This window comes from Puma concolor, chromosome B3 (genome assembly GCF_028749965.1).
Source record: "Puma concolor isolate L17-30 chromosome B3, mPumCon1.1.hap2, whole genome shotgun sequence".
In the NCBI taxonomy this organism is placed as follows: Eukaryota; Metazoa; Chordata; class Mammalia; order Carnivora; family Felidae; genus Puma; species Puma concolor.
The window spans coordinates 29,424,316-29,452,247 of record NC_141672.1 but is presented as its reverse complement, the minus strand read 5'-3'; the positions used below and the strand labels follow the sequence as shown (position 1 = coordinate 29,452,247).

The following is a 27,932-nucleotide window of genomic DNA, read 5'->3' as shown; positions in this document are numbered from 1 at the left end:
AATGAAATTGAGAAATCAGTCCACACTGTAGCAGGGGGGCAGGAGTGCAAGGGCACCTGGCTCTAGGGGTCCCAAACAAAGCGGGTTTGGTCACTACCGCTGGTACGTGCAGGTAGGCAGTGAAGGTCAAATGGGTCATGTCTTGGCGTCACTCAGGGTCTTACTGGTTTAGGACAGTCTATTGCTTGAGGGGATGCTTTGCCTGCAGGATTTTTTGCCTGCGTTAAGAGATAGGCTGGAAAGAATTTAATCAATTACAAAGTTTGAGATCAAAAAGGAAGCAGTTGAAGTCCTCTTTCAACACTAAGTAATCCATCTTTGAGGAAGCTGGGATTGTGTGTGTGTGTGTGTGTGTGTGTGTGTGTGTGTGTGTGTGTGTGAAAGAAAAGGCAGCCCCTCGTAGGGGAAGGGATCATAGCCCAGCCTCTGGAGAGGCGGTTTTAACCGCAGCATTGCCCCTAACCAGCGAAAAAGTAGGTGGTTCAATCACATCAGCTCTCCGAGCCTCAGTATCCTTGTCTATAAAACCAGAGGTACGGGCCGCCTGGGTGGCGCAGTCGGTTAAGCGTTTGACTTCAGCCAGGTCACGATCTCGCGGTGCGTGAGTTCGAGCCCCGCATCAGGCTCTGGGCTGATGGCTTGGAGCCTGTTTCCGATTCTGTGTCTCCCTCTCTCTCTGCCCCTCCCCCGTTCATGCTCTGTCTCTCTCTGTCCCAAAAATAAATAAACGTTGAAAAAAAAAATTAAAACCAGGGGTAGGCTTGATGGGCCCCGTCTCGCTGTAATTTTCCACTCTGAGGCTTATGGAGAAGTCCATACAACGAATTAAATTCCTTCAAGGACTGCTGGAAGTGAACTCAATGGTCAAGGCTGAACGATTTGCTCTTTTGGTCCAGTATGGGCGGCCATAGAGCACCAGTCCTGTTTAACTGATTAATATACCTTGCCCAGACACGTGACGATCGTTTAAAACTCCGCATCTTCCCCACTTCTCCCAGAACCCAGGGATCTGGGAACGTGGGAACCCAAGGATCTCGCTTTAGCTGCAAAACCCCGCTCCTGGAGGGGAGGGGGCAGGGAGGAGGCGAGGGTGGGGGTGGGGGTGGGGCAGAGGTCTAGCGGTGCGCCTGCGTGGTGGGGTGGGAGGACAGAGGTCTCGCTGCCTGCAGTTCGCAAGCTCTGAAAAGCGGGCGGTTTCCTCTCGAGCTGCGTGCTGGTGAGTGACGCGAGACGGGCCGGCCCCGGGGCTGCTGGGTCAGCCAAGCCCGAGGCTGGCTTGGGTCTTCCGGGTGAGGGAGGATCTAGGAATCGGGGTGACTTCCACTCTTCCTCTCGGAGCTGCCACGAGGCTGGCATTATTGCCTAGGTCACTATGTAGCAGGGTTCTCGCATAGAGAGTCGTGACACCACGGCTTTTCTTAACAGGAAGTAACTTTATTCCTGCCGGCACTGCTCAGTTGGGCTCGTACCCGAAGAGCTGAGCTCCGAATGCCACCCGGTGTAATTTTTTACATATTTTCTACTTTTTTAATCTCCCACATGTGGTGATAGATACAAACATGCTGTCTGATTAAGTGGTCTCATGTTACAAGGTCATGAGGGTTGTGGTCACCTACGCGCATAGCCAGGTTACCTTGAGGGGTTTTTTTTTTTTTTTTCCTTAGGGAGGGGGGACCCTACCACAACTAGGTTAGGCAATGCTCTAGAAGAAACGGGGGCAAGTCTTTGTTTTTGGTTGTTGTTGTTTTTTAATGTTGGGTGTAAGCAACCTTAAGTTTGCACGTAATTGTGTTTAAGGTGCATCTGGGAGGTTCATTTAATAAATATTTATTGAGCACCTGCCATGTGCCAGAGGGTGATCATGAATCATTGAACAAACAGACACAAATCCCTGTCCCTTTGGCACTTGCAATCTGGGAAGCCAGTTTGAAATTTGGGCTGTAGATGCAGATATTTAGTAATGTCCATGTGAGTGGTTGGTAGTGGGAGCCAGAGAGGAAGGTGAGGCCAGTGGGAGAAGGGAAGAGCCAGGCAGGAATCTCCCAACCTGTTAGACTTGGGCAGAGGAAGGAAGAAACCAGAAGAGTCAAAGGAAAGGGAGCGACAGGCCGGCAAGAGTGGAGGAAATCCCAGAGATTTCCACCTTTTATAACAAGGCCAGGGTCTGCAGAGCCATTTGGGCAGAATAATTGAACAAGATCAGGATGGGGAAGAGTTGTTTGTTTGTTTTAAACATGTTAGGAAGCTCGTGTTATGGAAATGGTTATGTGTTGTGTTTGAGTGTGGGTTCTGGTCTTTCTTTTGGGCAAGGTCTTCAACCTGTCTCTTCCTTTTCTCCATCTAGAAAAATGGGGACAGATGACAGTACCATCCTCATAGGGTTGTTGGGTAGAAGGGGTTCGAGACAATGATTATAAAAACTTTAGCCCCGTTCCTGGCACTTAGTAACATTCAGAGAACCTGCTGAGAGAAGGGCCTTTCCTAAGATCCCACGTGATTAGAACCAGGACGTGTCCTCTGCTCTACCTAGTTCAGTACTCTTTTCTAATGCTAAGCTACAAGGTAGATTCTCTGATAACACAGTCTTTATGAGCAGCACCAGAGTGAATTTTTCAGTTGACCATTGATTTGGTGTTATTTTGGGATATTACTTATCACTAATTGGGAATCCATTTAATATCATAGCAACCAAATATGGTACGCTTAACATCAGTCAAAAAAGAGTTGAGTGTCCCCCCTACTCCTTCACTGGGGGTGCATTTAACATCACCACCGCCTGTCCTCTCAGATCTAGAACTTGGTGTGTCATATTTTAGGATTTTAATTTTGTAACCCAATCAATTCTTTATCCTTTAAATGTGTTGTTTGTTGTGCTATCAAGGGATATTGTGCAATTATCTTAACCTTAGTTAAATCTAGTGTTTGACAGTTGAAAAATTTCTAATTTAATACAGAGGGAGAGAAATTTAATGGTGTGCTTTTCATGCTGATAAAAAGTATTTGGACAAATCTACAGTGTGCATATTTTAGAGAAAGCACACATAGAAAGTAATCAGAGAAGAGGGCAAAATATGAAACTTATTTGGGAAGAATTCCTTTGATTGAAAATTATGATGCTGTTAATAACCTCTCTGGGGCAGTTATCTTTGGACCCAGCATCAATGGAAAATTTTGCTTTTTAATTCTTCCATAATTTACACACAAGGTGATTCAGTGAAAATTTCCTTTTAAAAATATGTTTAGCCCTACAAGACATTTTGGACTTCTTGATGTGAGGAGATAGGATGCACACAGTAACATCTTTAAAGATTCTTGCTTAAAAAAATTCAACCTGTGTCTAAATCGAATCTCTAGATCTAACTACCAGTCAAGGATAGGGAGGCGGGGGTGGCGGGGGGGGGGGGGGGGGTGGGGGGGTGGAAGGGTGGGGATAGAAGAATGAGGTAAATGACACCCTGAAGAAGCAATCAAAGGACATTACATAGACAAAGGAATTTAGCAACAAATGTTTCTTCAGCATTCAATGGCATGAAATAAAATCTGTAAAATGGGGACAATAATACTTAATAGAAGATTAGGAGATACAGTGCCAACACCAGAATTTCATTTTGCTTCTTTCATTAGCTCAAATTGTAAACCCAGAATAAGCTGATCCTTTACTCTTTGGCTATTTTGTATTTCAGAATTTCCTATAAGGTGAGAATTTAAAAATGCTTTTAATGTTTTACTTTTTTTTTTTTACGTTTTCTTTCTTTCTTTTTTTTTTTTTTAATCCCTCCACTCAACATGGAGCTCAAACTCACATCCCCAAGGTCAAGAGTTGCATGCTCTTCTGACTGAGCCAGCTACCACTGATGTTTTGCTTTTGTATAAATAAAACTATTAACGTAATTTCCATTTTGACCAATGAATAAAAGAATTGTTGAACATTTGGTTACATCTCAAACAGCTAGTGTTTTTGTTTTGCTACTAGATTAACTTCTAGCTCTGGAGGAATATATCATGTTTTCTTTTAATCAAGTCACAGTAGGAGGCTTAATCAGGACGGTATAAAAATGAATGTGCCTGAATTATGAAGCCAAAAACATTCGTCTTACTCAGTCTTTTGAACTTGTTCCTATTAGTCAAAAATTGTAACTAGATTTAGTCTTTCTTTGCATATTTGCTTTACGAGGCCAACTCTGACAGGGAACTACATCTTTTCTGGATCCCAAAGATGGTTTTTTTCCTCTCCTTGTTCGGAATCATAAGTGTGCTTTCTTTTTTTAATTGTTGACTATTTTAAAACTTTGTGATTTAAAAACTTTTCTGTTTATAGGAGTTGCTCTATACAGAAGTCTTGTGAGACCACTGTGCAGCAAGGTGATGATTATACAAAGAGTGGTATTGAATTCCCGACCTGGTATGTATTTGTATCAAAGACTTGGTCTTTGATAATTATTAGTGAAAATGAAGGAACAAAAAGTAATAGTTAATGTGGTAAATTAAGGTAGGAAGATATTAACCCTAGTAGAGATATTGGAAGAAACTCTTTAAATAATATAGTATTCAGTTTTTTAAGTGATCGCTTATCAAGGCTATCTGTTGAAGAAAAAAGGTATTTTAGAATTATTATACTTAAAATGCTATATTACCCAGGGCACCTGGGTGACTCATTTGGTTAAGCATCTTGACTCTTGATTTTGGCTCAAGTCATGATTTCACGGTCATGAGATCGAGCCCTGCATTGGGGTCTGTGCTGACAGTGTAGAGCCTGCTTGGGATTCTCTGTCTGTCTGTCTCTCTCTCTCCCTCTCCCTCCTCTTTCTCTGCCCCCACTTGGACTCTCTCTTTCTCAAAATAAATAAATAAATATACTTAAAAAATATTATAGTACAAATATATATGGCTTTTGTTTTTTATTTGCAGTATGTATTGTTGATTCTTAAAATTTGTCTTTCTGTTCTATGTGAAAAACACTGACCTATGTCTGTGCTGACATCTAACCTGAATCATAGAAACTTAGGTATGAAAATAACCTGAGAGGTTTGGGCCCATGCTGCTTTGGTTTTACTGTTTACTTACTGTGTGGCTTAGAAAAATCACTTACCTTCTTCCCCCCAGCCCCTTACCTTTTCTGACTTCCATTTTAGAAAAGTGAGATGTTAGATTAAAGTGTTTATTCTTTTTCCACCTTAGACATTTGATGACTCAATCAGTAGGAAGTTTGCTTATGTTAACATAACTGAGTAAGAATACACTTCGATGACATTTTCTGCTTACAAATTTTTCTTTCTATATTTCAAATTTTCTAATTTCCTAATTTTCAAGACTTTATTTTAAAGTAGGCTCCACACCCAACCTGGGGCTTGAACTCACAACCCTGAGGTCAAGAATCACATTCTCCACCAACTGAGCCAGCTAGGCACCCCAAGGCTTTACTTTTTAAAAAAATTACATTCATCCTCATGGGCCCCTCCAGCTCAAGCCCATCTCCGCCTGTGGTGTTGCTTTCGTAACCTTGCAGCATCCCTTGTCCACAAATGCCTGCCTATGCCTATCCGAATGCTGGTGCCCTCAGCTGGGATGCCCAGTGATAACAGCCTGCACGCAGCCCCTCCTGCAGAACTTAGCAGCAAGACAATCCCTGCCTGCCACCTAACCCTGATGGGAGATGAGAGAAGCTGGGGCTAGGTCTCTTCTCCATCATTCAGCATATCGCATTTGGAGAGAAATCGCGTTAAAGTGAAGCTTTTGACTCTCCTACATAACCTATCTAAAATTGGATTTGGGAAATGGCTTTGATCAAAAAAAATTTGATGAGCAAATTGGACATTTGAGTCCCATTCTATGTAACACTGTCACATACAGACACGGGCCCATATCAAACTTTCCTAAGACACTAGTACATTCGGAGTCATCTCATAAAGTTAAATTTTATTTTGGAAAAAAAAAATTATGGGGTGCCTGGGTGGCTCAGTCGGTTGACTGTCCTACTCTTGATTTCAGCTCAGGTCATGATTCTAGGGTCATGGGGTCGAGCCCAGAGTCAGGCTCAGTGCTGAGTGTGGAGCTGCTTGGGATTATCCTTCTCTCTCCCTCTGCTCCATTTGCACACGCTCTCTCTCTCTCTCTCTCTCTCTCTCTCTCTCTCAAAAAAAGAGAGGGCATCTGGTGGCTCAGTCAGTTAAGCATCCAACTCTTGATTTTTGTTCAGGTCATGATCTCACATATTGTGAGTTTGAGCCCTGTGTCAGGCCCTACGCTGGCATCATGGGGCCTGCTTGGGATTTTCTCTCTGTCTCCCTCTATCTCTGCCCCTTCCCCACTCGTACTTTTTCTCTGTAAAAAAATTTTAAAAATTATATTCCAGTTTCCATTTCTTCTTAAGATGAGGAAGGAAAGTTTACTTAGCTATTTATTTTGGCTGATGTGTTTCTGTTATGTTGTAAAATTTGATTTTCATAATTAAAAAAGATGGCTGTGAGTTTTTACTTTTTGAAATCTTACAATTTTACAACAGATGAGGTGATTTACCTGTAATATTCTTTAAAAAGGAATTTTGAAGTTGATGGCAATATTTTATAGGAACTTCTTGGAGAAGATAAAGAGCAACTAAAACTATTTGAAGAATTTATGCTGAGTTACAGAGAAATTACAGAACAATATAGATTTATTCATGTCTGTATTAAAAGGGAGTTCTCTGAATCCTAGAGTTACCTTTTAAAGAATAATAAATACACTTTGGCTCATGTCATGATCTCATGGCTTGTGAGTCCGAGCCCTGCATCTGGCTCTCTGCTGTGAGTGCAGAGCCTGGAGCCTGCTTTGGATTCTGTCTCCCTCTCTGTCCCTCCCCTACTCACGCTCTGTCTGTCTGTTTCTCTCTCTCAAAAATAAATAAACAGTAAAAAAAAAAAAAAAATCACAAGGACATACATTTAAAAAAAGAGAAATAATTACATAAGAAAGTGGCTTTTTGATTTTATATTTTCCTTAATATTTTAGGAAAAAATGGTAATCCAGTGGCAGAAAATTTCCGAATAGAAGAAGTAAATTTACCAAATAATATCAATGAAGGACAAGTACAAGTGAGAACTCTTTATCTTTCTGTGGATCCTTACATGGTAAGAATCAGGATTTTGTGACTTGGTGAAGATTAATTGTATTTTCATATTTTTTATGTTGCATCTGAATTTCATTGTGCAATCCTCATGATTAATAAATATTTGAGCAATTATATCTTGATGCCTGGGAATTACAGGTTGTCTTTGTTTTTATTCACTTGTGTTGTGGAGGAATGTTGTAGAAGAAATGTTTTCATCATAGTAGTACATGTTAATCCGATTCTTTCAAATGTCCAGATCACTTCCCGGTTGTAAATAACATAGTGAATTAGGCTTGGAAGTTCTCTCAGATTGATCTAGTTTACAAGGCAGGCTCTGAATAAGACCTTTATTCTAGTTCGTTTCTTTTTGAAGGAACAGACTCATGCTATTTTTAGATAAAGAAGATTTATTGAAAGATATTGTGAAGGACTACAGTTGAGAAGTCCTTAGGCACATGGACTTAGTCTCTATAAAGATAGATAGATTTGGGGGCACCGGGGTGGCTCAGTTGGTTAAGCGACCAGCTCTTGATTTTGGCTCAGGCCATGATCTCATGGTCGTGAGTTTGAGCCCCACATCTGGTTCCGTGTGGAGTCTGCTTGAGATTCTCTTTCTCTCCCTTTCTCTGTGCCCCTCCCCTGCTCATGCATGTGCTCGTGCTCCCCACCCCCCCCCCCCCCGCCTCTCAAAATAAGTAAATAAACATTAAAAAAGAGAGAGATAGTTTTTTCTTCTTTTCCTGTATGAATGCTTTTTATGTTATTTGCCTGCCTGATTCGAACCTCTAGTACATTGTTATATAGAAGCGGTGAGAGGGAACATCTTTGTCTTGTTCTTGATCTTAGGGGGAAAGCATTCAATCTTTCGCCATTAAATATGTGGGATGTAGATGCCCTTTGTCAGGTTGAGGAGATTTCCTCTTATTCCTGGTTTGGTTTCTGATTTGTTGAGTATATTTATCATAAAGAGGTGTTGGGTTTTTTTATTGTGATAAAATAGATCTAACAGTATGCCATTTTAACCATTTTTAAGTGTATAAATTCAGTGGCATTAAGAGCATTCGGTGTTGTGCAGCTGTTACACGCTTTCCATATCCAGTACTTTTTCATCATCCTAAACAGAAACTCTGCCCTTTAAATAATAAAATCCCCATTATTCCCTTCCCCCAGAAGCAGTTTTAGATTTTGTCATGTGCATTTTCTGCTTCTATTGAGATGATCATGTGGTTTTTGTTTTTTAGTCTATTTATGGTTTGTTATATTAATTAATTTTCAGATGTTAAATCCGTCTTGCATTCTTGGTCCTGGTGTGTTTCCTTTGATACGTTGTTGGATTTAGTTTGCTACTATTTTCTTGAGGTTTTTTGCATCCATAAAGCTGTGAGACTATATTCATGGTCTATTGTTTCCTTGTGATGTGTTTGCCTGATTTTGGTATCAGGGTACTCTGGGCCTCAGAATGGGCTGGGAAATGTTCCCTCCTCTTCTGTTTTTGGAAGAGTTTGTGAAGAATTGGTATTCTTCTTTCAAAGATTGGTAGAATTCACCAGTAAAGCTATCTGGCCTGGGTTTTTCTTTTTGGAGAGTTTTTAAATGACTAATTCAATGTCTTTTTTTTTTTTTTAATTTTTTTTCAACGTTTTTTATTTATTTTTGGGACAGAGAGAGACAGAGCATGAACGGGGGAGGGGCAGAGAGAGAGGGAGACACAGAATCGGAAACAGGCTCCAGGCTCCGAGCCATCAGCCCAGAGCCTGACGCGGGGCTTGAACTCACGGACCGCGAGATCGTGACCTGGCTGAAGTCGGACGCTTAACCGACTGCGCCACCCAGGCGCCCCTAATTCAATGTCTTTATTTGTTGTAGGTCTACTAGGCTTTTCTATTCCTTTTTGAGTTGGCTTTTGTAGTTTGTGTTTTTCTGGGAATTTGCCCATTTCATCTAAGTTGTGTAATCTATTGCCATCGGTTCTTAGTATTTCCTTGTAATCCTTTTTTATTTCTGAAAGATAGGTAGTAATGCCCTTTCTTTTATTCCTGATTTTAGTAATTTAAGTCTTGTTTATTTTTCTCTTGGTCAGTTTAGCTAAAACTATGTCAATTTTGTTAATTTTTTAAAGGACCAACTTTCGGTTTTGTTGATTTTCTGTATTGTTTTCCTGTTGTCTATTTCATTAATTTCTGTTCTTTGTACTAGTTTTACAGCTTCCTTTGAGTCTTTATTTATGTAAAACAAAGTTAAAAGAAAATCAGGATAGCTTATTCAATCCAACTGGGTTGGATCAGTTAGTTGACTATGTACTTTGGGGCAAAAATTACATTCTTAGCTCAACCCCTATACCAGAATAAATTCCAACAGATAATAAAAAAAAAATTTTAAGTGAAACTATAAAAATTTTTAGAAAAAACATGGATAAACAATTGAATGATGTTGGGGAAAGACTTTGTAAGAATGACAGCAAACCCAGCTAATATGAAAGAACATGATTGATAAATAGACCTATTTTTAAAAACATTGTGTTTTGTAAAACACAATAAAACAGGATGTACAAAATCAAAAGATCAATGGCAAACTTAGGCAAATTTGCAATAGAAATAAAAGATAATAATGGCTAATATGCAGAAAGTTTGTCTATATTAGCCTGTGAAAAGTTGGGCAAAGGGACAAATAAGCAATTTAGAATCTCTTTATATATTACTGTTCTTGTACATATGCTTGCTTCCTGCTTTTGGCTTTTAGAGTGCCCTGGTAGGGCACAGAGAACATCCTGGCTGACCTCTTCTCAGGCTTCATTTACAGTGGAGACCCAATTGGCAATACCAATTTTCTGCCAGGATAGTTGTAGCCTTGGGAAGGCTCCTCTTCCCTCTGATCCAGGAGTGTAATTTCAGGCTCTGTCTTCAAGTAACACCAGTCTTAGTTGATTATGCTTACCACGGAAAACAGTTTGACGACTTCATTCAAAATTCTTCCCAGGGTAGCAAGAAATTTTTCTTTATGGGCTAGGGAAATGAAGTGGTGACTGGTCTAGAACATTCTAAAGAGACAAAAGACAGATACCGAGGGATAAATTAGGGCATTGATTTCCCGTAGATCTAAAGATGCTCCACCTTTCAGTGGAAGCCAAGACAAGCTCAGTCAGGCTATCAGCCTCAATACTCTAGACTGTGCTGAGCAAATCACATGAGGAGAATAATTACCCCCAATTCAGGAGAAAAATGGCAGTGCACTATTTAGTATTCAGGGTCAATTCTTGATGATGATTGGTGTGGAGTTCTTAAGACTTCAACACTTCAATGTATCAATAAGACATAGCTCAGGGCATCTAAGGATTACATATGCCCTGATGAACAAAATGTAAAGCATATCATTTAAGCCCAGGATAATAAATACAAAGTAAATTAGGAGAACACAATTTACCCAAATAAAACCAAGGTTCAGGGTTAGAAGGGTTTTAAAAATGAAACAGAACAGTCAAAAAGGAATAGTTGAAAACAAGCAGAAAGGGTATGTTTTTCACAGGATTCTCAAAGTTGGAACAAACTTCCTGTTCAGCAGAATTCCCTCTGAGAGACTTATAGTGAGATAAATTTGTGACCCAAGGATTTTAGGGGTGGAGAGATGATGAAACAATTAAGATTATGACAGGAACTGGATTCATGATCTTCACTTCTAAACACCCCCAACTTCAAAATAACAACAAAAAACCTCTTTTTCCTCCAGGAGAGTATATAGCTCCTCTGTCCACTCATTTCATGCCAGAAAGCACTGAGTTTTTCTTGAGACCGTCTCTTCGTTCTCTGTGTTCATTCTGTATGTCAGTCTCAGGTCCTGTGGATCCTCCTTCCTAAGTACATCTCAGTTCAGTCCACTTCTCAGTAAACTTCAAGGACGTGTATTCAGTCTGAGTCATCATTGTTTCTTTTTCTCCTAATGGAGTATCCTTGCAAACACTCTTCACCCCCTTAGACTGTCTTCCACACTGCAGCCAGAAGTGGTAGTTGTATAATAACAACTAATCACGTCACCTTTATGTGTAATGGCTTTCTTTTAGTCTTGAGATAAAGACTAACATTTTGGGCATGGTCTAAGATGCTAGATAGTCTGGTCACTGTTTGCCTGCCCAGCCTTACTATATCCTACTTTACTTCTTCCTCTTGGATGCTGGCCTCACTGGGCCTCTTTCTTGTGTAACACACCGGTGCCTTTTTTGCTCAAACCTTATATTGATCATGTTTTTCCTTTGCTGTATTTTTTAATGCTTTCGTATCTTAGGAGCTTTCCTAATCCTGGAGAGACAGCTCCTCCCAACATATTTTAGAGATAACAAACAACTTGCCTGGAACACACCAAACTGCCTCCTTCATCTAACTCACACAGGTGATTTTCCCTGCCCCAAATCACCCCAGGGCCTGGTACCAGACAACTAGGGACCACCCCTCTAAAGCCAGATCCCACTGAAATTATTCAAGCTGTCTCTTCCTAAACTTACTCAAATTTCCCTACCCTGTCTTGTCCATTTCTTCCCCCTGAAACCATAATAAAGACTCTGGGCCATGCTCTCCTGTTGCTATTTTTTCTTCCTGACTAACTCTGGTGCTTCCCCCTGTGGCCCTGTGTGGTATGGTGTGCTCCTCCTCTTGGGACTTGTAAGTAATAAACTCTTCTTCTTTTTTGTAATACTTGTATTTTTGTTTTTTTGTTTTTTGTTTTTTTTTGAGGGAGGGTGCAAATGAGTGAGGAGCAGAGAGAGAAAGAGAATCCCACAAGGGGCAGAGAGAGAGAGAGGAGGAGGGAGAGAGAGTGGCGGAAGTGGGGCTCACCCAATGCAGGGCTCGAGCTCACCCGAAGCGGGGCTCTAACTCATGAACCATGAGATCATGACCTGAGCATCATGACCGAAGTCAGATGCTTAACCAACTGAGCCACCCAGGCACTTTAAACTCTTCTTTCAAGGCGGGTGTCTCTGTGTCTGTTGTTCTTCCATACCTGACTACAACAAAATCCTGAGTACAATTAAAACAAGCCTTTATACATGTTGTCCCTCTGTCTCCCTCCCGCTCCTTTCCTGTTACCTGGCCAGTCCCTATTACTCTCTTAAAGCCTGCATTAAAAAGATTTGCTTTGGGGCGCCTGGGTGGCGCAGTCGGTTAAGCGTCCGACTTCAGCCAGGTCACGATCTCGGCGGTCCGTGAGTTCGAGCCCCGCGTTAGGCTCTGGGCTGATGGCTCGGAGCCTGGAGCCTGTTTCCGATTCTGTGTCTCCCTCTCTCTCTGCCCCTCCCCCGTTCATGCTCTGTCTCTCTCTGTCCCAAAAATAAAAAATTAAAAACGTTGAAAAAAAAAATTAAAAAAAAAAAAAAAAAGATTTGCTTTGATAAGTCGCCTTCCACCCTCAGACTCATCTTCTCTGGTATATTTTCTCAAAAAAGTACCTTGATCTTCAGCATTTCTTCCGGTTGTAATGAAGAATGAATGATCTGTGTAGTTCTTAGATGCCTGTCTTCCCTAATAAAAAGTAAACTTAGGAAGACAGAGGTCTTATTTGTCACTGTATTTCCAGTGACTGGCATGGCGTTTATTAAGTATTCATTAAAGGAAGGAGAGAAGAAAATAATTTTGGTTCTTTTTACTAGACATTGTTCTTAAAAAAAAAAAAGAACGTATCCAAATTCATAACTCATTTTAATCCCCATGTTTACATAGTATTTTCCATGGTTATATTTAATGTATTATACTCTTTTTATTTTATATTTAAGTGACTTTATGTATATTTTCATATGATAAACGAGTCCAAATATTATTTTGGTGGTTATATAACATTCGATTGTGTTGACATCATTTGCTTACCTATAGAGAATTACTGTTTGTACTTTCTCTGTTAGCCTTATTTAAGAGTCAGGTCCTTGGTCCGGCAGTATTCAGTGGCTGCTGCGCTTGCTTTCCAAGAATACTTGGAGGGGCACACTAGCAGAAGTGTAGTTAGTATATTCTCATAGAAGCTTCTCCCTCAATTCCCTGTTTGGTCATTTACCCTGGTGAACTGAACCCACACAGTCAAGTAGCCTTCTATCTTTTCTATCTCCTGGACCACACTGTAGGCCTCTACGTCTTGGCTTTCATAAGTGGGCAAGAGTGAGCCACAGAGAGGAAGAGAGCCTTGATTACTTCCCAGAGAAATCTTCAGCTCTAGTCCCATGGAAGGGTGTGGTGCCATTGTGACATTTTGCCTTTGTAGTAGACGAACATCCACCCAAAGTTATGGGGTATGATGTAGGGCTTGGCCTGAAGCTGTGATGAACAACTGTGTAAAAATTGTTTCACTTCTTTTGGGTTATTTCCACTGGGGAAGCAGAATTGCTAGGCCAAAATAAATGAATAATCTTACAGTCTATATGTTGGTAGTTTGCTTTCTATAAAAATTGGACAGTTTTATAATAGCAACATGTTAAGTGTAGCTAATGCGCCATAATCCATTGAAACCATTGACACATTATTTTTGCTAGCATAATGTAATATTAAATTTGTCTAAAAATTTTAACAGCTTTGTTGGACTATTATCACATATCATACAATTTATACATTTAAACTATACAATGCAGGGGTGCCTGGCTGGCTCAGTTGGAAGAGCATGTGACTCTTTTTTTTTTTTTTTTTTTTAATTTTTTTTTTTCAACGTTTATTTATTTTTGGGACAGAGAGAGACAGAGCATGAACGGGGGAGGGGCAGAGAGAGAGGGAGACACAGAATCGGAAACAGGCTCCAGGCTCTGAACCATCAGCCCAGAGCCCGACGCGGGGCTCGAACTCACGGACCGCGAGATCGTGACCTGGCTGAAGTCGGACGCTTAACCGACTGCGCCACCCAGGCGCCCCCTCTTTTTTTTTTTTTTTTAATGTTTGAGAGAGAGAGTGAGTGTGTGTGTGCACGTACACACTCACGAGTGGGGGAGGGGCAGAAAGAGAGGGAGACAGAGGATCTTCAGTGGGCTCTGTGCCGACAGAGGCTCTGGACACTTAACCGACTGAGCCACACAGGTGTCCCAAAAAGAGCATATAACTCCCGATCTCAGGGCCATGAGTTTGAGCCCCAGTTTGGATGCAGAGATTACTAAATAAATACATTTTCAAAAAATAAAGTGTACAATTCAGCGGTTTTTAGTCTGTTTACACAGTTGTTTAACCATTACCGCAATCTGATATTAGACCATACTTAAAGTCCTTTCTAATTGTACTTATTTTTTAAATTTATTTAAAAAAATTTTGGGGGCGGGGACACCTGGGTGGCTCAGTTGGTTAAGCGTCCGACTTCATCTCAGGTCATGATCTCCTGGTCAGTGAGTTCAAGCCCTGCATCGGGCTGTACTGACAGCTTGGAGCCTGGAGACTGCTTTGGATTCTGTGCCTCTGCCTCTCTCTGCCCCTCCCCCACTCACACTCTGTCTCTCAAAAATGAATAATCGTTAAAAAAAATTTTAAATAATAAAATAAATTTTGATGTTTATTTCTTTTTTGAGAGAGAGAGAGAGTGCAAGCAGGGGAAGGACAGAGAGAGAGAGAGGCAGAATCTGAAGCAGGCTCCAGGCTCTGAGCTGTCAGCACAGAGCCCGATGTGGGGCTCAAACCCATGGACTGCAAGATCATGACCTGAGCTAAAGTCAGATTCTTAATGGACTAAGCCACCCAGGCGCCCCTCTAATTATACTTCTTTACTTGTTAGAGAGGGGATACATTTTTTTTAAAGATAAAGAATAACTGAAAAGAAGATAGAAATTAAGATAAATTTAATTTGTTTAACACTTTACTTAACATTACTGACTATATACCTTTCTTTTAGTCACCCGATAAATTAACAAACTGGCCAGTATTATCAGGCAGAATTATCCTCATCAACATTTTCTTTTTTTAGCGTTGCAGAATGAATGAAGACACTGGCAGTGATTATATAACACCTTGGCAGCTGTCTCAAGTGGTTGATGGTGGAGGTATTGGGATTGTAGAAGAAAGCAAACACGTACATTTTACTAAAGGCGATTTTGTGACTTCTTTCTATTGGCCCTGGCAAACCAAGGCTATTCTGAATGGAAACAGCCTTGAGAAGGTGATGTATAATATACAGTACAGTAAAACCTTGATTTGCGAGCATAATTCATTCCAGAAACAAGCTTGTAATCCATAGCACTCGTATATCAAAGGGAATTTCAAGAATCGTTGGCTTAGTTGCGATCGTGTGACATTTGACATCATGTAGTACTCCTGTTGCAAGACATCGCTCATTTATCAAGTCAAATAAATTTTTTTAGAAATGTTTACTTGTCTTGTGGAACACTCGTAGAACAAGTTACTCACAATCCAAGGTTCTACTATCTGGGTCTTCCCCTCCCTATAAATCATTGTGCATTTGGCATTTGGTTCAGTGTGTTATCAGGGAAAAAAAATAAAAGCAGACATTTTCTTTTAGATGGCTGCTAAAATGTGGAAAACCTTTGTTTCTTTTCCACTGTTGGCCATAACTATATGACAGTTCTTAGATTATTAGTGAATAGTGTTGTTTTTCATATTTAATTTATTTCTTGACTTTTACATATATAAAAGCCATAGTTGTATGCTTTAAAGTTTCCTACGAAATTGCCATTTGACTTAAACTCATTTGGTTTGTACTTAAAATTCCATTTTGTATCAAAAGTCCTGAGTTCAGTGTCTGTTGTTAGTTGAATTATGTGAAATTACCAATACTTGTCTGTATTGACCTATAAAACCTGGCAGCTTCATGTAATGCAACCCAATTTATGTCATCAGGGAAGTTATTTTATGTCTCTGAACCTTAGTTTCCTCATGTGCAAGATGAAAATAGTAGCTCTTTCACAACTGAATGTGGAAATTAAATGCTATGATAAATATGACTAACGCTTTCTAAAAAGCTTTATAAAATTTTAGTATTTTTTATTAGAAATTCTTTTTTTTTTTTTTTTTAAGTTTATTTATTTTGAGAGAGAGAGAGAGGGTGTGAGGGGGGTGAGGAGAGAGATCTCATGAACCATGCATGAGATCATGACCTGAACTGAAATCAAGACTTGGATACCTAGCCATCTGAGCCACCTGGGCAGCCCTGTTATTATGAATTCTTATAATCAGTTAAAGGTGACTGTTAAAATACAAACGATAGGTGGGAGATGTTATACAATAATTTTCAACTTAATGATACCAGTAAAATATATTTAACAAGAAACTTCTTAGCAGGAAGAAATATTCAGCAGGTTCTGGTTTTTCCCTGTCATTTTGCTATGGAGGGAAATGGGGCAGTTGGGGAGAGCTTCAGAATGCTTTCAGCACAGTTATTAGAAATGAAAAGGAATTCAGAAGGGATGGAGAAAGGATATTTGCTAAACACAAACCTGTCTCCCAAAGTTTCTATATTGGATTTACCAATAAATATTACCTACATGATATATTTTTGTGTACTGTAGACCTAAGTATTGTTGACTTTAATACCTTGATTGCCTTTTTGTACACACTAGATCTGACGGCCATTTAAGACTGCTGAATACAAACTGCCATTTTGTATCAAATCAAATCAAATCAAATCAAATCAAATTAATGTGGTGAATCTTCTTTCTTTGAATTTTTTTTTTCCAACGTTTATTTATTTTTGGGACAGAGAGAGACAGAGCATGAACGGGGGAGGGGCAGAGAGAGAGGGAGACACAGAATCGGAAACAGGCTCCAGGCTCTGAGCCATCAGCCCAGAGCCTGACGCGGGGCTCGAACTCACGGACCGCGAGATCGTGACCTGGCTGAAGTCGGACGCTTAACCGACTGCGCCACCCAGGCGCCCCAGAATCTTCTTTCTTTGAAAAAGCTTCTTTACATATTTTTGAGAGAGTGAGCAAGAGAATCCCAAGCAGGATCCGCACTGACAACCCAGAGCCCAAAGCAGGGGCTCTATCTCATGAACCATGAGATCATGATATAAGCTAAATCAAGAGCCAGATGCCCAACTGACTGAGCCACCCAGGCCCCTTGGAATTGCTCAGAGGTTTTAAAACCTTCCTACTTTGCCTCATGTTTTCCCCTTAAGTGTTTCTTTCTTTCTTTTTTTAAATATACTTGGCGGCATTGATAAGAAAGAATGGTAAGTGTCTTTCACGTAGAATTCTTTAAAGTTTTTGTTTTTTACTATAAAGAGAAGTAATACTTATTTGTTTTTTACTTTGTACAAGTAAATTATAGAATTTTCACAAGACTGAAGAATGGTTCACTGTTCTAGAAACCATATCAGGTTGTTTATTAAAATCTGCTTGGAATGCCATTACAAAATACTATAGACTGGGGGCTTAAATGACAGAAATTTATTTTCTCACAGTCTAAGATCGAGGTGATGGAAAATTTGGTTTGTAGTGAAGTCTTTCTTCCTGACTTGTAGTTGGCTGCCTTTGTGCTGTGTCCTCACAGGGCATTAGCCTTTCTTCTGTGTATGTGCGGAGAAAGACCTCTGGTGTCTCTTCCTTTTCTCATAAGGATGCAAGTTCTGTTGGATTAGGGCCCCTCCCTGATGACCTCATTTAACCATGATTATCTCCTTAAAGGCCCTGTGTCCAAATATAGTTATATTAAGGTGTAGGTCTCAACATCAGAATCTGGGGGAACACAACTCAATCCATAACAGGTTTTTCTTTGCCTTGTTGATTTAAAATAGGAATTTCTAGTATTATTTTTTAAAGTTAGATATTTTATTTTAGGTAGACCCACAACTTGCAAATGGACACCTTTCATACTTTCTTGGAGCTATAGGTATGCCTGGTTTGACTTCCTTGATTGGGATACAGGAGAAAGGTCATATAACTGCTGGATCTAATCAGACAATGGTTGTTAGTGGGGCTGCTGGTGCTTGTGGATCCTTGGCTGGGCAGGTAAACTTTCTGAGAACTATTTGATTTTCTAAAAACTTGAATTTCTGGATACATGTATATAATTTAAAATATAAAATTGAACAAATGTATAATATTATATATTTCTGGTAGGAATGATGTTATTACCTGCTTAGACTCTCTTCATAACGATATGGAAAATGATTTTTGTATCTTGTTCTCTGTTAACCAGAAATAGACATGGTAAATGCTAGAGCATTGCTCTAATCAATATAAGGAAGAAACCCATAGAGTACCTATCTGGAATTCCATGACATGAATTAAAAGACAAACTCATATTTTTAAAAGGAATCTTCAAGTAAGAGAGCACTTACTGGGTTCTAGAAATACAGTAAAGATTATAATAGAATTTTAAAGTATATTGTTTTATGACTAACAGTCTTTATTGAAACAAAATATTTTATCATAGGCCTGAGAAATATTGAATTGCAAGTTAGTGACATTTTGAGTCTACTTCTTTTTTGAAATCAGCTTTAAATTGTGAGATTTTAACATTCAGACTAAGTCTAATTTTAGTCAATCCTAATTTGTTTTTTAGCAGTGGCATTATATCTGGTCTTAATTCTTTTGGTTTCAAATTACTTTTAGCCAAAGTCCTGTAATCTAACTTAAATTGTGATGAACACTCTCATATACTTGTGATATCTTGTATACTCACATTTTTACACTTAAATGTAGCAACGGAAAGTTTACTTTTTTAAAATCTCCCCCCTAGATTGGCCATTTGATGGGCTGTTCCAGAGTGGTGGGAATTTGTGGAACACAGGAGAAGTGCCACCTTCTGACCTCAGAACTGGGCTTTGATGCTGCAATTAATTATAAAAAGGGGAATGTGGCAGAACAGCTCCGTGAATTTTGTCCAGCTGGAGTGGATGTTTACTTTGACAATGTTGGTGGTGACATCAGTGATACAGTGATAAGTCAGGTTGTTTGCCAATTTGTTACAAATTTGAATGCTACATTTTATTTGCTGTGTTTTTTACCTGATACCGAAAAAAACCTATAGAATTGTAGGGTTTATTGTGAGAAATAATGTTAATGATCAGTATTGTAATTTAGTGATGCAGAAGAGCTTGCTGACAGCTACTTCCATTTGCTTGCAGATTTGCATATGAGCATCAATTTCAGTTCTTTGACAGCAGTATTGTATTTTTCACCTGCAATTTATTTTTATCAAAAATTATAGGGGCGCCTGGGTGGCGCAGTCGGTTAAGCGTCCGACTTCAGCCAGGTCACGATCTCGCGGTCTGTGAGTTCGAGCCCCGCGTCAGGCTCTGGGCTGATGGCTCAGAGCCTGGAGCCTGTTTCCGATTCTGTGTCTCCCTCTCTCTCTGCCCCTCCCCCGTTCATGCTCTGTCTCTCTCTGTCCCAAAAATAAAATAAACGTTGAAAAAAAAAATTAAAAAAAAAAATTATAGTTGTAGGTAGGTGTGCCTAGCTGGCTTGGTTGGTCAGGCACGGGATTCTTGGTTTTGGGATTGTGAGTTCTAGCCCCACGTTGGGTGTTAGAGATTACTTAAAGATAAAATCTTAAAAAAAAAAATTACAGTTGTGTTGTTCAAGTGGTGAAGTTTTGACCCTAATTCCTCATCAACTAACTCACAGCCATGGCCTCTGACTTTGGGTAGGGAAACGATTTTCATAGATTATAGTTATTTACATATTTAAAAAAAAAATTTTTTTTAACATTTATTTATTTTTGAGACAGAGAGACAGAGCATGAACGGGGGAGGGTCAGAGAGAGGGAGACACAGAATCTGAAGCAGGCTCCAGGCTCTGAGCCGTCAGCACAGGGCCTGACGCGGGGCTCGAACTCACGGACCGCGAGATCATGACCTGAGCCGAAGTCGGCCACTCAACCGACTGAGCCACCCAGGCGCCCCAGTTATTTACATATTTTTATTGACAATGTTATAAAATATCAACATTAGCTATTAGCACGGCATTGTCCTTTACTATGTATACACACACACACACACACACACACATATATTGCAGTTGAGGTTAAATTATTTAAAAATTCTCTTAACATTTATTCATTTTTGAGAGTGAGAGAGACAGAGCATGAGTTTGGGAGGGGCAGAGAGAGTGGGAGACACAGAATCAGAAGCAGGCTCCAGGCTCTGAGCTCTCAGTACAGAGCATGACGTGGGGCTCGAACTCACGGACCACGAGATCATGACCGGAGCTGAAGTTGGATGCTTAACCCACTGAGCCAGGCACCCGAAGGTTAAATTATTTAAATGCAAGGAAATACTTTACTGCTGCTACTAACAGTAGCAACAACAGTGATGATACCGGTGTAATTCTTTTGTGCATTACCAAACTCTCAATTACCTCTGTTCCTTTGGAAGGGACTTGTTTCCTGGCTAATTAAAACTCTTAAATACATATAAGGAGTAAATCTTCAAAGCAAAATCAATTAATTGGCACCAAAGGGTTAAATTACAGTAGTCAAGGAGGCTTTCGCTGAGGCAGCCATAAAATCAGTAAACATAGGAAAGGCATATATCTTAGGGTATAATCATCAATTTTTCCTGAACAGATGAATCAGAACAGCCATATCATCCTGTGTGGTCAGATTTCTCAGTACAACAAAGATGTGCCTTATCCTCCTCCACTACCCCCTGCTGTAGAAGCAATCCAAAAAGAAAGAAACATCACAAGGTATGGACCACCCTTTTCCCCTTACTACCAGATTCATGAGTTTAAAGATCATAGATGTATATGAAATGGTAGTGTTTTTCATATATAATTCTTCCTTATTAAGTAAAACTTGAAAATGGACATTTTTTTCAGTATTTAGGTTTTTGTTAACTAGAGCCCTGGCAAAAACTTTTTTTTTTTTTTCACATTTATTTTTGAGAGAGACAGAACATGAGCAGGAGAGGGGTAGACAGAAAGGGAGACACAGAATCAGAAGCAGGCTCCAGGCTCCGAGCTGTCGGTACAGAGCCCTTCACAGGCTCAAACCCACAGACTGCAAAATCATGACCTGAGCTGAAGTAGGACGCTTAACTGACTGAGCCACCCAGGCGCCCCCTGGCAAAAAATTTTCTAAAAAACATATTGGTTCTATCAATCTTTCGCAAGTCTTTTTTTCCCCAAGTGATAGAAACTCAACTCACATTGGCGTAAGTGCAAAGGTAATTTATTGGCTCACGTTTCTGAGCAGTCCGGTATTAGTATTGGCTGGACATAAGGTTTGCATAGTGGCATCACCAAGTTTTTCTCTACCTTTGGGCTGTGCTTTCTTTTGGGTTGGCTCTGTTCCTTTGCAAGCTCTTCTCTTGCAGCAGATCAAGAGGATGACTGTTATCTCTAGTCTTACATGTTACCAAGTTAGTAACCCAAGCAAAAACAGAAAGCTCTCTTCCTCTCAGGTTTATCAAAGCTGATACTGGCTCCGACTGGCCTGGCTTTGGTCACAGGAGAGTGGGGAAAGGATATTACCCACAAAGTAAAATCACAGTGCTAATTACCAAACAGGGTTTTAATGCTAGCCAGACCAAACAATAGAAGCCCGCTACACTTACACATGTAACTACACCTAAAACTGTATCTGGCCTGATTCTGTGTGATTAAGTCCTCATGTTTGAAAGACTAACAAATATTAGAGTTCTGGAATGATTTGATTTTGAGCTCTTTAACCCTCCATAGTCTCTGATCATTATCCTTTTCTTCCCCACTACAGAGAAAGATTTCTGGTGTTAAACTATAAGGACAAATTTGAGTCTGGCATTCTACAGCTGAGTCAGTGGTTTAAAGAAGGAAAGCTAAAGGTAGAACTTGCCTCTATTCTTTTATCAATATCATTGATATTGACATAATTATATACTTTTGTGTTATTTGAATTTATTATAGTGAACATATTAGCTTTGTAATAGGAATTCCTACAAAATTGCACTGAATATTGTAAATTAAGTTTACTCTCAGGTGAGTATAACTTCCTAATTGAGAAACCCTCTACTGTCAGTCGCTTTATCTAAAATTTTATTAACCTTTACTTTTCTTAGATTATAATACAAGACAAACAGGTGTTTTTTTTCAAATTTTAATATTCACTAATTTAACAAATATTTATGGAATGCTACTATGTGTTAGAAGCTGTGCTTTTTTTCTTTCTTTCCTTTTCTTTAAAGTTTATTATTTATTTTGACAGAGAGAGAGAGAGAGAGAGAGAGAGAGAGGGAGAGGGAGGGGAGAGAGAGAGGGGGACAGAAGATCCAAAGCAGGGTCCATGCTGACAGCAGAGAGCCTGATGCAGGGCTCAAACTCACAAACCACTAGATAATGATCTGAGACAAAGTTGGTAGCTTAACCAACAGAGCCAGCCGGGTGTCCCTAGAAGCTGTGCTTCCTCAAAATCTTTTAAGCACCTCCCTGTACCCCTATCTCACCATCACTATACTTCTTTCCTGCCATCCCTGATAGCCTGATACATTTCTTGGTTGCTGGCTGAAAATCAGGAGTTATTCATCTGGGGTCTAGAGACACTGACCTGGGATGTTCTTGAAACTTGCAAATGACAGGCAAAGTTACATGTGCGTGTGCTTATGTTCATATACCTTGTTTTCTGAAAAGAGGGGATAGCTTGTGATGTTGCCAGTTGAAGATTAGACAATGGGAAAAGAGGATTTTCTTTTTTTAAGAAGATTTTATTTTTAAAAATCTTTCAATAGGAAACTTCTGTGCTATGTCCATGAAATGAAGAATATCTATTTTTAGACAGAAAGTGCTAAATAGTATTACTGCTCTTTGCCAACATGGAGAATATTACAGTTGACCTTGAACACCTCAGGGGTTATTAAGGGCGTTGACACCCTCCATGCAGTTGAAAATCCCATGTATCTTTTGACTCCCCCAAAACTACGAGTAGCCTACTATTGACCAGAAGCCTTACTGATAACATAAACAGTTGACTAACACATATTTTGTATGTTATATGTAATTTATACTGTATTCTTACAATACAGTAAGCTAAAGAAAAAATGTTATTAAGTTACAAGGAAGAGAAAATACATTTACAGTACTTATTTATTGAAAAAAAAATCTGTGTATAAATGGACCTGCACAGTTCAAACCCGTGTTGTTCAAATGGTCAACTTTAAATAGACATGATGAAGTCTAAAGAATACTATATTTGGTTATTTTGACTTACAGATTAAAGAGACTGTGGTAAATGGATTGGAAAACATGGGAGGTAAGATGAATGTAGGTTTATTTATCATATGCATGAGCTTAGCACAAATATTCCCTTTTTTCCTTTACTTCTACTTCCCTCATTTTTTTTTTTCTTTTTAAATCATTTATTTCTTTCCTGTAAACCCATCCTGCACGTTTACTTAAATATGTTAATCAAACTCCATTAAAGTTCAGCTTAATGGTATTTAAGAAAGTATTGTTTTCACGTTTCAAGTCATCAAATAAGTATTTCTTTGGTTTTGAAACAAGTTATGAAAAAAAATACAAGTATCACAAAAGTCATTTACCTTCTAGGTAACTTTTTCAGATTGAATCGTTCTAAGACATCATAAGATTATATTAAACAGATTTTCAATATTTAGGGTTTTTTTTTTCCCTAACATACACAGATTTCAACATTCTTTTGTCTGTTTAAAATGAAAGAGATTAGATCAAACTTTTTTTTTTTTACCTTTTTAGGAAAAAATATTTAATACATTTGGTCAATATGTTTACTAAACAACTTAAATTTTACTCATTTTCCTGGCATAACATGCATATTTTACTTAGTAAAACTTTATGGTTAGATTTCTATTATTTTTAATAGTAACTGAAAAATTGTGCTGGCATTTTATCCACATACTTATTTGCTTCTAGTCTTCAGATTCTATAAACAGTGAACACTGAGGTAGATACCAATTAAACATTTCTAGTTTGGGTAAAAACACATTTTTAAGATGTAAATTGAGTTAGTTTAGTGGCTTTGCCAATATTTCACTTCAGGTTCTCTTCATGAAAATTTCCTTCTATAGTTAATATTAAAATAATTGAAGAAATTATTCAAATTAATTGCATGTGTTCGACCTACTGATAAACATGTATGATAGTGACATTTAGGTTTTCATATAACCTAGTTTGTTTGTTTGTTTTCTTTCTAGTTGCATTCCAGTCCATGATGACAGGAGGTAACATCGGAAAGCAGATAGTTTGCATTTCAGAAGAAACCTCTTTGTAATATGTATAAGCATCTTCATCAAGGAAATACACAGATTTCTTTCCATTTTACTCAAAGATTTTTAAGATATTTCATAAAAAAAAAATCTTAGACTACAGATAGCTTTTTTTTTTATGTTGATTTTTGAGAGATAGAGACAGAGTGTGAGTGGGGAGGGGCAGAGAGAGAGAGGGGGACACAGAATCAACGCAGGGCTCAAACCCACAAGCCATGAGATCAGGACCTGAGCTGAAGTCGGATGCTTAACTGACTGAGCCAGCCAGGTGCCCCGAGTACAGATAGCTTTTAATTTGAAAATGTGATCATAGGTAGTATTTTCTAGTTGGATAACATTTTTTCCTTTATCTTCAATATCATATATGTTCTCTGCATCCAACATGAGTATTTACAATAATAGACTGAAGTCAACATGACATATTTTTCTTTCCTTTACCAATATTACATATGATGTTTTGATTAGACAGTCTGAAACCCATAGAGATTTGATGTAACTCTTTAGCAGATCATACAAAATAAACAGATTTTTACAGTTAATAACTTTCACTTAAAATAGAATGCTTGAGGGGTGCCTGGGTAGCTCAGTCGATTAAGCATATGACTCTTGATTTTGGCCCAGGTCACGATCTCCCGGTTCATAAGATGTAGCCCTGTGTCAGCATTGTGTGCTGACAGCGTGGAGCCTGTTTGGGATTCTCTCTCTCCCTCTCTTTCTCTCAAATTAAAAGAAATATATATAGAATGCTTGAGAAGACACATTGTAAATATACGTTGACCTGGAAATGCTTTACGTAACTCTTGAACTGTAATTTGGTGTAAGAATAGAATTGGGATGGCCTTTCCATGTGGAGATGGAGATGGCAGAGTGTGTGTAGGGGTTTTGGGGGAATCCAGAGCTTGTGGAGCAGTTTTTAGCATACAGAGCAGAGGCTTTGTGTTGAGAAGATAAATAACTGAGGTCAGTTAGGTCGATGGAGACAGTAGTTTACTAGAGGATGATCTATTTGTGTTTTGCTAAATAATTTACTGTATAGTCTAAAAACTCATATATTGACGAAAGCATGTTTGTTTTAGGTTAGCAGGCACACACTGTCACATAGTGTAAAGATTTCGAGGGCAAATAGATATAAACATCACTTGAAGTCTTAGGTGATTAGAAAGATTAAGACAACAAAGACAGTTTTAGCAAATGACAGGACTTAAAAGAAAATGACAGGACTGACTGAACAAATTAACAAATGGTTCTGAACATGAGTTTCAAGATCTATTAATGAACCTCTAAATAAGAGGGTTTGTTTCATTAATTTAATCAACCATTTACAACAATAAAATCGAGGATATTTTTCTAAGTGTTGTGCTGGTTTATGGTCACCTGTTTACACCCTGCAATATACTTTTGTCTATAACATTTGTAGAAAGTGGATTGAAATTTTGTTAGTAATCAATCACTCCAGTTGACTTCAGTGTTCTCTTTCTTGTTTTATATACCTTTCCTGGACTGTTTCATCTCCAGAAAGGTCTGTATGTTGATAACTCCTAAATCTACACCTCTATTTCTGACCTTTTACTTGAGCTGGGGACCTCCAAGTAAAATATCCTTTTGACACCTGGGATAAACTCTGTTTATCTAAAGTGGAATTGCCTTTCTCTTACATGTTTCTACATTGTTTTTAAATCACCATAGTTTGTGCACCCAAACTACTACTCTCTCACCCATTCAGATACCTGTTACGAAATCAAGGCTTGTGTTTAACCTTGAGAATACCCTTCTTAGAGAACTCCTTTAATTCCCACTGCCACGATCTTGAGTTCCTCGTCCTTTGGCACACAACAAGTATTCAAAAATTAATAATTTGAAAGTCTGTCAACCCCATTAAGCTCTAACACGTGGTGGCATCCAGCCTGGAACTCAAGTGTTCTGTTGCGGTGTGGATATCCGAGAGCTCTTTCCATCCCAACATAGGGAACCCAGACTCTGGAGAATTCATATTACAAAAAAAGTTATACACCTGAGTCTCAATTCTTACCCCGTCCCGTATGCAATGCAGAATCTGATTCTGCAAGTTCCCTTCTCAGTCAGTGAAGCTTTGAGATCCTCTTCACTGATAAATGTTTAAGTAGGGCTCTCTTCCTCGCTTGCCTCCGTCGTAACTAGTTCTGATCTCAGCTGACAGGAAAAACTACCCCTTCTGTTGCTGCAAGGAAGCAGTGACGTCACGGCTGGCACGAACTGACCCCCTTTCTCGGGTTTCGTAGACCACGGGGCCCCAATGTCGGGAATGAATAGGAAGCGAGAGACCTCCTGGCGTCCGGGGGCTCAGCCCAGCGCGGACAGCCCGGCCCCAGCCCTCCATCAACGCCTTGGGGAGACCCCCACGCGGGGCGGCAGCTGTCCAGCCTGGGGCGGCGAGTGGGTGTGAGCCTTGGGGGCCGGCCAAACTTCCTGTCCCGCGCTGCCGCTGCTTCCGGCGGGAGCCGGAAGACGCTGTGTGTGGACGGAATTCGGGACCGACTGACGGCTAGCAGGCTGCCCGGGACGGGGAGGTGAGCTCCGGGCTGGGCCAGGCCACAGCGGCACAGCTAGGTGGTCGCCGAGAGGGAGGGAGCCAGTACCGGTCCCTCGGGGGCTCGGGCCGAGTTCGACTCAGGAGAGGACAGGGAAACCGCCCCCCCCTTGGGCACCCCTCCCTTATCTGGCGGGCCCGGGAGCGGCCGGTCTGAAGCCCAACGGCTTCGGCCCTTCCCCTCGAGGCGTTTTGGGGCCGGTGTTTCGGCTCATTTGCTTGGTTTTGGGGGCCGGGGCTTGGGAACAAGACGGTCCTGAGAAAGCTAGGGTCAACGAGTCCCTAGGGCGGGGGCTCCTGGACTGCACCCGCAGCCGAGCCCTGCCCGCGGGCTTCGGGGCCTTACACTAAGGCCGTTGCGGTGGGGCAAAGAGGATGCCGAGGAGACTCTGCCTTCGGTATTTCAGCCCAGAGCTACCCCTTCTTTCATACGTCCACTTACTTTCTGGGTCTAGAAGAAGGAAGGCTGCCGGCTCTGAGGGGCTTTGGCTGCTAGCTTCTCCTTCGCCTGTCATTTCAAGGCGAGGCTGTGGGCTGTGGGTGTTTACAGCCTTGTAGGCATTCCAAGGTTCAAGTTCTCCTCCTCCGTTTCTTCAGAGAAAAGAATGCAGTTCTTCGGCTGTTAAAGTTTATCCCACTTGCTCATGAGGCTTTGAAATGCATTTAGGCACCATTTGGAAGTTAAACATTACTAACTTGGGCCTTAAGAATTTGTACTTCTTCACTTTGGCGCATGGGTCAATGCAACATATTTGCGAAGTGAATAGAAGAAACATTTTTGAAATAAAGCCGGTGGCATTTTGTTGTTAGGGAGTGAGAAATTTCACCTGTTTTATCTTACTTAGTATGGACAGAGTAAAGTCAGCTAAACCGAAGATTTAGGTTCTAATTTTTAAAAATTCTGCATTTAAGTAGATGTCTGGTTTTTGGCAAGTTACTTAATCTCTACCTTTTTCCCCCCTTCTTTGTAAATGAAGAGGCTTACCTATTTATTCAGCGGGTATTTCCTGAATGCTTAGTTTGTGCAAAGCATAATACTTAGTTAATGAGAGTAGAATGAATAAGTTCAACCACTTTAACCAATGAGAAAGTTATACATGTAGACACCTAACAGCCTAGACAGGATAGAATCATTGCTAAAATGAGGTGAAATAGCGT

The 27,932-nt window shown here is 39.9% G+C and overlaps 2 protein-coding genes and 1 long non-coding RNA gene across 14 annotated transcripts in view; 2 read left to right on the top strand and 1 right to left on the bottom strand.

Annotated features, from left to right (window-relative positions):
- The first annotated feature begins 67 nt into the window (after positions 1 to 67).
- PTGR2 (prostaglandin reductase 2) lies at positions 68 to 25,559 on the top strand. 6 transcript variants are annotated; one of them, XM_086709307.1, is made up of 10 exons: positions 68 to 112; positions 4,319 to 4,402; positions 6,988 to 7,106; positions 14,996 to 15,187; positions 17,826 to 17,996; positions 18,730 to 18,939; positions 20,560 to 20,681; positions 21,709 to 21,796; positions 23,178 to 23,217; positions 24,137 to 25,559. In XM_086709307.1, the coding sequence occupies exons 2-10, from the start codon at positions 4,366 to 4,368 to the stop codon at positions 24,211 to 24,213; spliced, it is 1,056 nt and encodes a 351-aa protein (XP_086565433.1). In that variant the 5' UTR covers positions 68 to 112; positions 4,319 to 4,365; the 3' UTR covers positions 24,214 to 25,559. The 6 variants fall into 6 exon arrangements, with proteins under 6 accessions (XP_086565433.1, XP_086565432.1, XP_086565438.1 ...); XM_086709306.1 differs by lacking the exon at positions 68 to 112 and adding an exon at positions 1,107 to 1,216; XM_086709308.1 differs by lacking the exon at positions 68 to 112 and adding an exon at positions 1,358 to 1,500.
- LOC147579842 (uncharacterized) lies at positions 9,588 to 27,367 on the bottom strand. 2 transcript variants are annotated; one of them, XR_015252201.1, is made up of 2 exons: positions 27,217 to 27,367; positions 9,588 to 10,124 (listed from the first exon to the last, which is right to left on the bottom strand). It is a non-coding gene; the product is annotated as an uncharacterized LOC147579842 (long non-coding RNA). The 2 variants fall into 2 exon arrangements; XR_015252200.1 differs by lacking the exon at positions 27,217 to 27,367 and adding an exon at positions 26,238 to 26,519.
- Positions 26,616 to 27,932, top strand: part of ZNF410 (zinc finger protein 410) — a 49,586-nt gene continuing 48,269 nt past the window's right edge. For all 6 annotated transcript variants that reach the window (XR_015252197.1, XM_025919450.2, XM_086709294.1 and 3 more), the window contains exon 1: positions 26,616 to 26,754. The gene's annotated coding sequence lies outside the window, so the exon portion shown is untranslated. The remainder of the gene's footprint in view (positions 26,755 to 27,932) is intronic.